General features: G+C 47.1%; 1 protein-coding gene across 1 annotated transcript in view; it reads left to right on the forward strand.

The window, feature by feature from the left end:
* SLC31A2 (solute carrier family 31 member 2) overlaps positions 1-13,263 on the forward strand; it is a 445,176-nt gene extending 431,913 nt beyond the window's left edge. The window contains exons 2-5 of the mRNA XM_006214795.4: positions 4,727-4,827; positions 8,411-8,477; positions 10,636-10,825; positions 11,865-13,263. Coding sequence (XP_006214857.2) covers positions 4,822-4,827; positions 8,411-8,477; positions 10,636-10,825; positions 11,865-12,033 — 432 coding nt within the window. The 5' untranslated portion in view covers positions 4,727-4,821 and the 3' untranslated portion in view covers positions 12,034-13,263. The remainder of the gene's footprint in view (positions 1-4,726; positions 4,828-8,410; positions 8,478-10,635; positions 10,826-11,864) is intronic.
* Positions 13,264-13,815: the final 552 nt, after the last annotated feature.

The raw sequence follows: 13,815 nt of genomic DNA on the forward strand, positions 1-13,815 counted from the left end.
GCTACAAGGATCCAGATTGACAGCAAGAGCCTCTGCGCACAGAGGGAAAGCGATTACAGGGGAGATTGTGATGTGGATCCAGCTCGAAGTTGACAGGAGAGAAATCAGGCTGATCTAAATCCCCTCAGTGATCAGTGAAAAGCAGTCACAGCACAGAATGTGAACAAGGGAGAGGGCTGAACGGTAAGGCGCCCTCCAGGGCACCTGCCTGTCCTCTGTTTTCCTAAGACCTCACAACTCAAGGCCAGGGCTTCTGAAAGAAGTTCTTGCTTTTTTTTTCTTTTCTAAAGCCACTCTAAACAGGTGGTATATTTATTTGTATGATTGGTGGTCTCTCTCCCCCTGGTCTGTGAGTTTGGGAGGCAGGGCCACACTTGGGTTTGCTATCATTGTCCCAGGCTGTGAGGCTTCACAAGATCTCAGCTGCTCCTTCCCTGTGCTGGGGCCCGGCCCTCTGGGGCCCTCCCCTGGTGGCCCTGCCCAAAGCTGGCCCAGAGCCCCCTTGCTCCAGGTGCCTCAGTTCTCGCTCCCTCTCCTATAAGCGGAGATATTCGATGGGTTGGGAGAGGGCAATCCTTCCTCTTCTCATGCTTCTCCATAAATTATTTTCTCATTTCTCCCACAAACTGCCACAAACCTGCCCCAACTTTCACAAGAAACAAAAACACCCCGTCTCAGAGGCTGCCTCTCTTTCTGCCACTTCCTTCCTCTGAAGCAATGAAGCCCAGAGTGCGTGCCTGCTGGGGTTTGTTCACTCATTCAACAAATGTTTATGGATCAACTGTGCTGTGACATGAGCTATTTCAGGAGCTGGGATTGCCCTCCTGGACAAAAATACAGAAACCCCTGTTCTCCTTGAGCTCCCATTTGAGTGCAAAGAAAGGAAAAATGAATAAGCCAATTCAACAGTAGGCCACAAGGTGACAAGTATCCTGGAAAAACAATAAAGCAGAGTAAGCAGGGTGAGAGATACAAGAAGAATTGCAGTTTTAAATAGGGTGGTCTGGGCAGGTCTTACCAAGATGGCAAAATTCGGGAAAGAAAAGGGAACATGCAAGGAGAAAAACCTACATTAAAAACACTTTAGTGGCTCTTTGTCCCAGAACAAGTTTCTGACTTTAAATGTGGCCTTCAGGTTGCCTGTGGCCTGGCTCCTGCTTTCCCCAGACTCACCAACACAAAGTCCACACCATACCACACACACACACACACACACACACACACACACTCTGTCTCCACACTCTGGCCAGCCTCCAATGTGCATACTCTGCCTGCGCCACACACAGTTGATGCAGAAGGCTGTGTTATGTATTACGTATAATACGTAACGCTACTCATAGCGTAACTATAACATAATAGATGTTTGTGGAAGGAGGTTAGCTGAATGGAGCAACATGGCAAACGTGCAAAAGTCCGAGCCATAAAGTGTTCAACTCCAACCTCAAGCTCATTTATAACCGCAGATTGCACGTGAAGGGGCAGTTAAAAGTGCTCCATTCCACCCATCCCAGAGAGGGATGGTGTTGTCCATGGGGTCACACAGTGTTATCTGAACATCCAGGCCAGACAGTCTGCAGAAATAACATTTTGGTGCATGTAAGCTTTTCATGAGACCTCAAGTTCCTCTGCTGAGCCTCAAAAGGAGAAATGACTGGTTGGATTTCCTTTCCACCAACTGACCATGCCTGAGCTGGGCGCTCTGTTTAAAGGGCCCCTGGCTGATCTCTGTGACACTCGAGGCAGCACCATTTTTTCTGACTGCAGATTCTGTCCTGTCCCCTGTCTCTAGGTGTGCGCTGGAAAGACAGGGCAGACTCCGTTGTTCCTTAGGAGGAGGGGAATCTACAGGCTGTCAAAGGACAGAATCTGGAAAGAATCTCTTGCCATGGGCCAAGGCTTGGCCGGCTGTGGTGTTATCTTGTGAGCTGGGATTCTGTGGCTGGCACCCGGTTCTCTGCCTGGGGGCCGGAGGAGGGGAGTCTCTGGTGGCTCAGAAAGAAAAGGGGCACTTTAGAACTTCAAAGCTGTTATAATATAATACACTCAAGGAAGTGAGAACAAAGTATGAAGGTCATCAGATTGTAACAAAGCCAACAAAAACAATCAAATGAATAAAGCTGTGTTGAAAATCCTTTGCTGCGTGATGGGGGAGTGGAGGAGTGTACGGGAGCCTGCTTGTGTGAAGGTCAAGTCTTTCTACTTCTACTGCCCAAAGAGGTGAAAAATGACATCCAAACACCAAGCTCTTGGGGCCCAGATGTGTCAATAATATGTCTTCTCTGCATTGCTTCCTTCATGGGGCCTAGCATATACCTGACAGCAGCGGACCTTCCTCTCAGACTCCTTGCAGTGTCAGCCCATACTTTTTCCCTGCCCCAATCCCTGACTTCCCTCTACCCCCACTATCTCTCAGCTTGAGGCCCTTAGAAGCCGTGTAATCCCGAGCAAGTGGCTTGACCTTTGCAGTGGCTTCCTCTCATAGTGTTGTTGAACCCAAGTCCCTATGCCTGACCCACAGTGAGGCTGAATAACCTGAAACATTGGAGTTTGGAGCAGAGAAAGGTTTATTGCAGGGCCAAGCAAGGAGAATGGGGCAGCTCACACTCAAAAGACCTGAACTCCTCAATGGGTTTCAGGAAAGCATTTTTTTTTTAAAAATTGAGGAGGGGGGGTAATTAGGTTGATTTATTTATCTTTAAGTACTGGGGATCGAGCCCAGAACCTCCTGCATGCTAAGCATATGCTCTACCACTGAGCTATACCCACCCCATACAGGGAAGCATTTTTAAAGGCAAGGTGAGGGAGGGGAGTTGCAGGGTGTGTGATCAGCTCGTGCACAATTCTCTGATTGGTTGATGGTGAGGTAATAGGGTGGTGTCCCCAGGGGTTAACATTATCAATCCTCAGTGTCCAGTAGGTCTAGGGGCTACTGCTCATGGTCATCAAGTAGTTAACCTCTTCCATTTGATGGGGGTTTTAGCATCTGTGAAAAAACTCAGGAAATGTGCATCGAATACTGTTATCTAACTACTTCAGGGAGAAACTAAAGATTCTGTGATCACCATATGGCTGATTTACTGTTTAAATTCTTACCAGTTTTCCTGCCCCAATTGCTATTTTTATCACTACGAGTTCACATCCTTTCAGTCACTAATTCTTGGGCCAGGCTTTCGTGACTCAGGGGAGGCCTGGAAGACTACACCTTTTCTACGAAGAAGAGATAGGCTGAGGAAATGGAAGGAGGGGTCTCTCCCAGGAAGGCCCTGTAGGGTACTGCTCAGTTACAATAGAACAGAAATATTTGCTGCTTTTGATGACAATGGCTACCATTTTTTGAGCACACTCCCATTGCCAGGTCTATGCTGGGACTTTAACACACGAGTCTTCATTTAAGACTTACAATACCTCTATGACATAGATTCTATCATTCTTTCCATTTTATTGACCAGGAAACCAAAGCTCAGAAATTTAAAGCCATTTGCCAGAGGTCCCACAGCCAGTATTTGCTGGTTCAGGATTTGAACTGAGGTCATACTCCAGGTTCAAGGTCCTCTAGCACTGTCTCTAGTAAGGTTTTCCTGAGGAGCCACTTTCCTCATAGGAAGACTGGCAAAGAGTTACTAAATATATTTTTAAATTCAATACTGTTAAAATTCCCTCATCCCCTATAAAATTTACCCCCTGAAAACTGGATGGATGAAAATGGACAATACACAAAAATAAAAATACCAATAAGAAAAGAGCCTACCACCCTGGTTATCAAAGAAATACAAATTAAAATTACAACTGTGTAGATGACTGGATAAAGAAGTGGTGCCACATGTATATAATGGAATACTATTCAGTCATAAAAAGAATTAAATAATGTCATTTGCAGCAACATTGATGGACCTGGAGATCATCATACTAAGGAAAGTAAGCCAGAAAGAGAAAGAAAAATACTATATGATATCACTCAAACGTGGAATTAAAAAAAAAAGACACAAATGTATTTACAAAACAGAAACAGACTCACAGACATAGAAAACAAACTTATGGTTACCAGGGGGGAAAAGGAGTGGAAAGGGATAAACTGGGAGTTCCAGATTTGCAGATACTAACTACTATATATAAAATAGATAAACAAGTTTCTACTGTATAGCACGGGGAACTATATTCAATATCTTGTAGTAATAAAAAGAATATGGAAAGGAATATATGTATGTATATGTATGAGTGAAACATTATGCTGGACACCAGAAATTGACACAGCATAGTAAACTGACTGTACTTCAATCAGAAGAAAAATACTACTGTGTATTGTTTTTCACTTAGATTGGAAAAGACATTTAAAAAAAGAAAGACAGAATGGCTACATTTAAAGCCTGAGGCATAATTAATTTACTCCTAGTTTGTTGCTATCCAGCCCGTAGGATGGAGTTTTCAGTATTTAACTCAACATCTGTTAAACTTCGCACAGTTTACTACAAGGAGCAATAAACCTTATTTATGAGAATCACGAAGACAAGTGCAAAACAGGAAGGGGCTAAACGGAACGCAGGAGAGAGCCCGCTGGGCTGGCGGCTCTGGCCCCTCGGCTGGATCTGCTAGCGACTTGGGGTTCGACGGCGGGTTCGGATGCGCCCTAGGCCGCGGGGAGTGGGGCGCGCGGCGGGGACCACAACTCCCAGGCGCCCGCGCGCTCGCCTCGCCCCGACCACGTGACCTCGAGGCCCAGGTAGCGAACGCGGCGGCGGCGGCGGCGGCGGCTGGTCGGACTCGGAGCCCGAGACCCGAGCGAGCTCAGGCAGCCCCGGCGCCCGGCCGCCCAGCGCGCTCACCATGGCGGTGAGTCCCGGCGCCGCCGAGAGCAGCGGACGCGGGGTGGGCGCCGGGGCGCGGGTCCGCCTAGCAGCCGACCTGGCGCACTCCCAGGTGCCCGGCGCCCCTGGCCCAGGGCTGGTGAGGGGTGTGCTGACAGCATTGTCAACAGCGGGAGGTGGGTTGGGGGGACACGGCAGGCGGAGCTGGCCGTGGCTTTGGGGCTTTATTTGTCCCTCCTGCTGAGAGTCATTCCGGCTCGACGAGCAGTCATTACTCCGCTGCTGTGGCTCAGCTGAGGGTGGAGGCGCGGTGGGTGAAGACAGGCGAGTCCCGGGGGAAGACTCCAGGAGGGCTCCGGTGAAGAGGGATTCCCCAGAGCATTTGAGCCTGCGACCGGGCCGGTCCCCTGTCTTGGCAAGTTCGTGGTCTGATCCTTTGCGGGGGGAAAAAAATACTAGACCCAGCTGCTTTCCATCCTCCCTACATCTGGGTCAGAAATAGCCTTTCAGATAAACTACTTTTCTAGGTAGAGTTCACCTGGGCTGGGGAGAATGACAGCTTGCAAAACTCCTTGGTCTTTGACAAAATCGTATACGTAATTTTCTTCATCCGGTGAAGGCTGCCGTAGAACTGAAGATCCAGGAAGCCAAAGCGGATCATTTATTCAAACACCCACATTCACCTCCTACTGGTCCTCTAAAAAGGGAAATGGATGGGAAGAGCTTATATGTAAAGTTCCCCAACCAGTCAGCAGCAGAACAGGGACCTTAAACTTCCCCTAAACTCTTTGGCTTATAAATGAGGGCACTTTTCTCAAAGTTTAAGTAATTCCAAATGAGAAAATGGAAGAGAAACAAGTCCTATGACTGCTCTGTTCTTCACCACAGCCCTTCCTGAGCAGGGTGGGGCCCTGAATAAGGCATAGATATATTAAATTCAGCTGCTGGAGGCCCAGATTTATCCTAAGCAGTGAAACAGGCTAAGAGGTCCGCCCTTTGCACATCTGACCACAAAACTTTTTAACTGAAAACTGCAGCCCCAAGTCAGGGTGTGCTGATGTGAATTTTTTTCTCCTGTGAAAAGGCAAGAGAGGTGAGTCTTTGTCCCTGCCTGGCTCCTCACTCCCCAGTGGGGTGGAACCACATGCTCTGTGTGGACACTTCTACTGGACTGTCCTGCTTCCCCTGGCTGCCTCCTGCTCTTTCTGCTTCAGAAGATGTCTCAGCCATCTGCCTCCCCCCGCTGGTTAGGTGTCTCCAAGGGTTCTTCATCCCCGGTCCCCCAAAGGGCTCAGTGCCTCCCTTTCACTGAATACATACACCTCATTGTAATATTTGTTCCCTTCCTTCTCCCTTAACTGGCGTTAGCTCCCCGAGGGCCAAGGACTTGTCTCATTCATCTCAATCTCCAGCACCTGCACCCCTAGCACAACAGTTTGTTGATTGAATTAATCCCACTGCTTTGTGGCTGTTGGGGTCTGCTGTTGATAACTGAGATAAATGGCCCAGGCCCCAGGATGATAGAAGGAACCCAGTTATGGAACCTCTCTAATTAGCCACAGGGGACATTCCAATCATGCCACCTGCTTTATCAAGTGAACTCAGGGAAAAGCTAAAGCTGGGACACCTCCCTCCACCTCAAGTGCAGAGATGGTGCTGGAGGCTTCTGCTAGTGTAAATGGAATTTCACAGGATTATTTGTACCTGTTTGTTTTTGCATATTAACCTTTTGTGAATATTTTGCCATCTCAACAGATACTCTTTTTGAAATCTTAACAAGAGATATCTCTGGAGTAGTAGGACTCAAAATGATTTTTACTTTCTTTTTGGTACTGTTCCAGCTTTTTACATTGAGCAAGTATTATAAGCTTTTATATTAGTGGGATAAAAAGGCATTTTTATTTTAAATTTCTTCAACATGATTTTTAAGACTGCATGGGCTTCCATTTTCTTCTGATGAGGTCTTGGACAAATCCCTTTCCCTCTTGGGACTCATTTTCCCCATCTGCAAATGAAAAGGGGTTAGAGAGGGACCAGAGTTGGACCAGATCAGTGTTTTTCACATTGAATTTCAGCAGAGCTCAGAACTCTCTCCCCACTTCACCCAGAGCCCTGTGTTTTATATGGTGGGGTTACAAGGAAGATTTTATTTGCTGGTGTTCCCTGGCAAAAAAAGTTGAAAACGAGGGGACTAAAAAGTCTCTGAGAATATAAACAAGTCTTGGGGATGTAATGTAACATCTTGGTAACTGTAGTTAATAGTACAGTATTGTGTATTTGAAAGTTGCTAAGAGATCTTCAAAGTTCTCATCACATGAAAAAAAACTGTAACTGTCATGATGGATGTTAACAAGACTTGTGATCATTTTGCAATATGTACATATATTGAATCATGTTATACACATGAAACTAATGTATGTCACATATCTCAAAAAAAAAAAACTTTCTGAGGACACATTTAGCTCTGACCTTTGAGAATTTTAGTATTTAGCCATTGTCTTTGAAGGCAAAGGCTTTCACCAGCTGATCCCAACTCAGCCAGGATCTCCTTAGCTGGGTGAGCACTGATGGTGTTTGTAGAGCTGCTTCTGCTGGCTGAGGTCTTATTTGGTGATAAGAGGGAAACTTCCCTTTTCTGAGAGGGTAAACTAGGTTGATCCTTCTGGCTTTAATCTTGCCAAATACAGTCATTAAGCCTGGTGTGGGCATTTAGAATCACCGTCCAGTTCCCATGTTGTCCTCCTTTCTTGGGCATTGAGAGGCAGCATAGACACATAGGGCTTTGGCATCCTTCTAGACTCGGGTTTGAATCCAGCTCTGCCAACTTAGTAGCTTTGTGACCTTCAGTAAATTACTTAACTTTTCTGGGCTTAGTTTCCCCCATTTTCCTTCCTAATTGGCCCTGTCACACAGACGACTATTGTGAAATGAAATAATGTGTGCAAAGCCCTTGATGCCACCCTGAACACAGGGTGGACCAGGCACTGTTTGAGAAGAGCATTCAGACAGGCGCTGCATGGTCAGTACTTCTACCTTCGTTTTTTTTCTAGAAGACTGAGCTCATTGAGGGCTGAGACATTAACCTTTGTCCATAATGCAGGGCCCAGAATTGGACTCAGCAAAAGTTTGGTGAATTTCAAGTGAACAGGTGTGGGGCAGATTGAAGACAGCTGCCCCTAGGCCCCTCCGTGATAAACACCACTGGAGCAGAATGGCTGGAGCTCTGGGGGCTAAAAAGAGGTAGTCATTCCTCAGGCTAGTGCTTCCCCGTTGGTTTTGGAGGGCATGGGGAGTCATCTCATCGTGACCTGAGAGCACTGTGACCTGGCTGGCCCAGTGAGGATGGGTACCCCGCCAACACCTCACTTCTACCTGGAGCAGGGCCAGCTCAGTCAGTTATAGCTCTGCTGTTGACCCGCTGTAGAACCCTGGGCAAGCCTGGTCCTGTCTGGCCCCTGCTGTCCCTGATGACCACTGATGGCCCTTCCAGCACTTAAGTCCAGTGACCTCATTTTCCTGCGCCTTTAGAAGAGGCGGCTGGAGACCACTACGGAACACAACTTCCACTGCCCTAAGCTACCTGTGATGCAAAGTCCCTTCTCTTTCAGATGCATTTCATCTTCTCAGATGAGGTAGTGCTTCTCTTTGATTTCTGGAAAGTCCACAGTCCTACAGGTAAGAATTGGGAAGCCCAGACTTGTAGATTGAGAAGCCTTATATCCAGACAGTGGGAAGCTAGGTTCTCCTATTGTTTTGCTCTGTGGTTATTTTGTTTTGTTTTGTTTTGATTTGGGGGGAGGGGCAGGATAATTTGATTGATTGATTGATTGATTGATTACTGGGGATTGAACCCAGGACCTTCTGCCTGCTAAGCACATGCTCTACCACTGAGCTATACTTTCCTCCCCATCTGTGGACATTTTAGTGAGCCTGACTCCTCTTGCATAACCATTGAGCAGGAACTCTGCACTTATAATTCCATTTGCAGCCACTGCCCTTCAGATTGTAAAGGGCTCCATTATGTCACTGATCCTCACTGATCCTCACTTATCTGCCAGAGAGAGGCTAAGGGATGCAGTTTTCCCCTCTGTTACAGGAGAAGGAACTGAAGCCCAGAGAGGGGAAGAGACTCCTCCAGGGTCACACAGCAAGTAGGCATCAAAGCCAGTACTAGATCAAGGCCTCTTGTTGTCTCCCAGTGCCTCCTTCATACAGGGTTCACTGTCCAGCATCAGCTCAGAAGCACAGAGCAGCTGCTACAGCAGCCTTTGACCTCAAATGAGACACCAATTTGAAAGAGAAGAGTATTCCTTTGACCTGAAAAGGCAGAGCCAGGCACTAATTCATGATGGAATTATATTTCCACGTAAGTAATTGCATCTTTAAAATAGACTGGAAACAGCCCAAATGTCCATCATTGCAGGTACCAATCAAATAAATTATGGTCCTCCCTATAGTGTGTTACCATTCCAGTAATCTGTTGTGGACCAGACCTAGTGGCTTATGAGAACAGCAGTCGTTTTATTATTCTTTCTCAAGGTTCTGAGTTGACTGGGTTCAGCTAAGCGGTCCTCACTCAAAGTCCCTCACATGGGCGGGTGTAGCCAGACAGTGGCTGGAACTGGAGTCATCTTGAAGATTTCCTCATTCTCATGTTTAGTGATTGATGCTGGTTGTTAGTTAGGACTTTAACAGGGGTTGTTGGCTGAGCACCTACATGTGGCATCTCCTATGGCCTGGGCATTCTTGTGGCAGGGCAGCTGGGTTCCAAGAGCAGGCGAGTGTCCCAAGAGAATAAGGCAGAAGTGCGTGGGGTTTTTAAGACCTAGCCTTGGAAGTCACAGAGCACCACTTCCACCTTAATTGGTTGAGACAGTCACAAAGGTCTTCTCAGGCTAAAGAGCATACACCCCACCACTTGATGGCAGGAGTATTGACATTGTTAGAAGAGCATATTGGGTGGGAAGCTATATATACAGGAAATTGCTAGCAGAGACTGCTTTGGGGAGGGGAACTGAGGTTTTGGGAGACTGGGCTGGGAAGAATACTTACTTTTCATAGTATACTCTTTTGTACTATTTGAATTTGTACAATGTGCATGCAATTTACTTGTAATTTTGTACTTTAAAAACCTGCATCTTTTGCAGATAATTTCCTCCTGGAAGCCCAATAAAATATTATAGCTGGACCATTTAGTATCCCTCCACTTGTTAAGCAGAAGCAGCAATTAGCAGTTAAATTTACACAGCAGCTCTAGTAAGCATTTACTGTTTTCTGTAAAATAACTTACTGGCTTTTTTGTCCACTATTATAAAAGTAATACACACAGTAGAAACTTCAGAATATTCAGTGAGCAGAAAATGAAAAACTCCTGTATCCTAATTTGCTGAAATAATTATTACTCCCTTGCTGTATCTTTCCCTCCAGACTTTTCTGTATGCACACAGGTAAACAGAAACTTTTTATACATGCTTCTCCTTCACAAGAAGTCAGGACAGAGATTGGGGCCTCCTGCCAGGGGCACAGCTGGGGTGGTGGTGTATGGCTTCACCACCCTCGGCCCCAGGCTTTTCTGGGTGGCTCCTCCCTCTGATCTCAAAGCTACACTCCAGGAGCCACCCCCACTGAGAACGGGCTGGACTGGGGGAGACAGTGAGGAAGTTCTGAGCCCAGCGAGGATGAGGAAGAGATGAGAGGGAGAAGTAGAGGAATGGATTCAGAGAGGGTAGGGGGAGGTGCTCACCTGCCATCTGTGCCAGGTCCCCGGGGAAACTGCCAGAAGGGAAGCAGTGCTTGCCTGGCCCAGCCTCTGTAACTCAGCTTCCTTTGACAGGCATGGCCCTTTCGGTGTTGGTGGTCCTGCTCTTGGCTGTGTTGTTTGAAAGCATCAAGGTTGGTAAAGTCAGGCTGCTCCACCAGGCCCTGGCAAGCCTGCCCATCCCCACCAGCCAGCAGCTCATTGAAGAGACAGACCAGGATTCTTCAAACTCAGACTCACCCCCAGTCAGCAGATCCCACCTCAGGTAACAGGCACGGCAGGTGGGAAATGGGAAGAGTCTTCACATTCACCCCGAGAGGTAGGCTGGGACCCCAGGACATTAGCCCCATTTCACAGAAAGGAAACTGAGGCCCAGGGAAGGACCCAGATTCGCCCAGGTGCTTACAGTTACTAAGTAGTGCAGTGAACTAGAGCTCCGGTCTCCTGCTGTCCAGGCTGGAGCTCTCTCTGAGCAGCTACTCGGGAAGCTCCAATCTTCAGAACTTTGGTGCAGGCCTCAGCCTAGCAACAGGGGTGGCTGCCCAGCCCTCCTCCAAATCTCAGCAGGCTTCCTTAGGTCACTCAGGTTTCCAAACCCAAGATGGAATCTGCGGCTGTCTCTACACACAAATGGTAAGAGTTGCTGTCAGCAGTGTATCCAGCTTGGTGTGGGGCACCCCCTCTCTCCTCTCTTCCCACCCCACGCTGATAGGACAAGCCCTTAGGATCCCCATTCTGCCCTCTCGGCAGCTCCAGCTGTGCCTAACCCGCCTGCCTGCTTTTTACATGGGTGACTCGAATAGTCACAACCCCCCTGCAAGGGAGGAATTCTTACACCTGTCTTACTAATATATCTGTTTTACTGATGAGGAAATTTAAGTTTAGAGAGGTTTAGACATTTGCGCTAAGCTACAGCTAGTAAGTGGTAGAGCTAGGAATTGATCTGTCACTGAAGTTTATTCATTTTCCATTATAATGCTGCCTCTTACAGTAGATTCGGGGGGGGAAAAAGTCTGCCTTACTGAGGATTTCATATTATCCCTTATCAGTATTATTCATTTTTTGCCTAGGACACCAGGAAGCTCAGACCTAAATGTGGTAGAGAAGTGATCACCCTAAACTCGTTGTACAGGTCTCTCTCCCCTCTCTCAATGGTTTCTGATATGCCTCTTTAAAAAGAAATCTCTCCTGGGTCAAGCATACAAATTAGAAATAAGCTGGTCCTGTAACTCAGCTACTCCCTGACACCAGCTCCTAGCTTCCAGCTCAGGATGGACATTAACCTGGCTCTCCTTTTTATCTAGGTGGTTTTTGTGTCACTTTGGCCAGTCTCTACTCCACGTCACTCAGGTGGTCATCGGCTACTTCATGATGCTGGCGGTCATGTCCTACAACACCTGGATTTTCTTCGGCGTGGTCCTAGGCTCAGGTGTAGGCTACTACCTGGCCTACCCACTTCTCAGCATGACTTAGCTGGTGAGAGCCGTGCAGGCACTGAGGACTGGAGAGAGCGCTGGGACCTCTTCTTCCAGACACTGAACTTCCAGCCCCACACCTCCTTTTTCTCCTGATGGCTGTTACTCACCTCTTTCCCAGCTCCTGGAGACTCACAGCCGAAGCCAGCACTTGCTCCCTGGAGTTCGGAGGACACTGCAGCTCCTCGGCCAGCCTGCAGAGAGCTCAGACAGAGTCTTTCTGTGCCTTAAGAAAGCTTCTGTGACCAGAAGGAAGTTGGAGAGACCAGAACCTAGGGGCAGGTTTGCTGAGCCCGTAATGACTTCTGACTCAAACTTAAGCATATCCAAAAATCTTCAAGACAGGGAGATGGTTCTGGGTGATAAGGGAATGGACCCTGGATACTCTGCTCTCCTGATCTGTGCCTTATCTAGAGGAGCATCTTCGAATGAACTGACTTCTGTCCCTAGGGGACAGAGACCACCGGCTCCTTTTTCTTACCTTTCTGCCTTGGGATGGGTGACGATTGTGCCTTCTTTGGATCATGTTGACAAACTTAAGATTTCTCATTTTTCCCATTGAACTCCGGGTTGGCAATTTTGCACAATAATACAAAATTTTTACTGAAATGATTTTATTTTATTCAATGATGATGGCAGCATCTGCTGGGACCTGCTTCCCTTTCTTGGGGGAGAGAGTAAGTAACAGCAGATTAAAGGCAGAAAAGGACTGTTATCAAGGTCAAGGCTCTGACTTATCCTCTGAATAGAGTGAGCCCCTCACATTAGAGGAAGAAGATAGTTTAATGGCTTCAGGTGTCCGGGGAGGCTCTTCATGGCCTTGATCCTAATGCCCCCTCTAATACCTGATCCTTCTTTTATGCAGAACCAAGAACTGCACTGAATAATATTCAGTACTGCTGTTCTCTATTTATTACTTACTGCTCACCCATAATGATCTGGTGGGGAATCATGATTCACTCACTCAAAATACTGAGTAAGCCAAGGAGGATACTGACTGAAGATGCAATAAGCCATCAAACCAAAGCATTACATTTATAGAGTTAGGTGGGGCTCTCCAGGTATTTGAACCTCTTCCCTTTAAAGAAAAGGAAGGAAGAGACCTAAAGAGAGGCAAATCACTGCTGTGTACTGTCTACACTTAGGTACCTCAGGGGTTAGATGAAAGATGGTCTGAAGCTTTGAGAATGAAAAAAGAAATACACTGTAATAAACATATATTTTTAAACGATGTGTGACCGTTCTTGTTTCTCCTCATTCAAACAGCAAGCATACGTAACCCTGATAACAGCTGCAGGAGCTGAGTGGGGCCAGTGGACCTGGTAGTGCTGGCAGGAAGGCTGTCCGAGGACTGAGTCTGTCTGTCTGTCTGCTATGAAGACAACTCTGTGCTCAAGGAACCCCCAGCCCTGAAATGCTGTGCCCTCAGGCAGACACCCCCAATATCAGCCTGCTCATCAAGCTGTTCTTTGGTTCATAAAAAAAATATTGATGGTGAACCTATGAGAAAAATTAAGTGTCACATGGACTCAAAATGCCCATGTTGGCACAATTATTAGCACCTTCTCTCCCTGAGGGCAGAAGTAAAGATGTATCAAAACCACTTTTCAATTTACAACAAGAAAAAGCTGTAACAGAAAATATAGTGCGTGATGCCTTTGGTATTGATCAGTGCATTGTCCCCACATCATCGGGGAACTGGAGAGCTGCACAGTGTCACAACAGGTGTACGACTTCCAATGTCCAGTGGAGTCTGGCTGCTGGAGGCGCATACATCCAT

This window comes from Vicugna pacos, chromosome 4 (genome assembly GCF_048564905.1).
Source record: "Vicugna pacos chromosome 4, VicPac4, whole genome shotgun sequence".
Taxonomy (NCBI): domain Eukaryota; kingdom Metazoa; phylum Chordata; class Mammalia; order Artiodactyla; family Camelidae; genus Vicugna; species Vicugna pacos.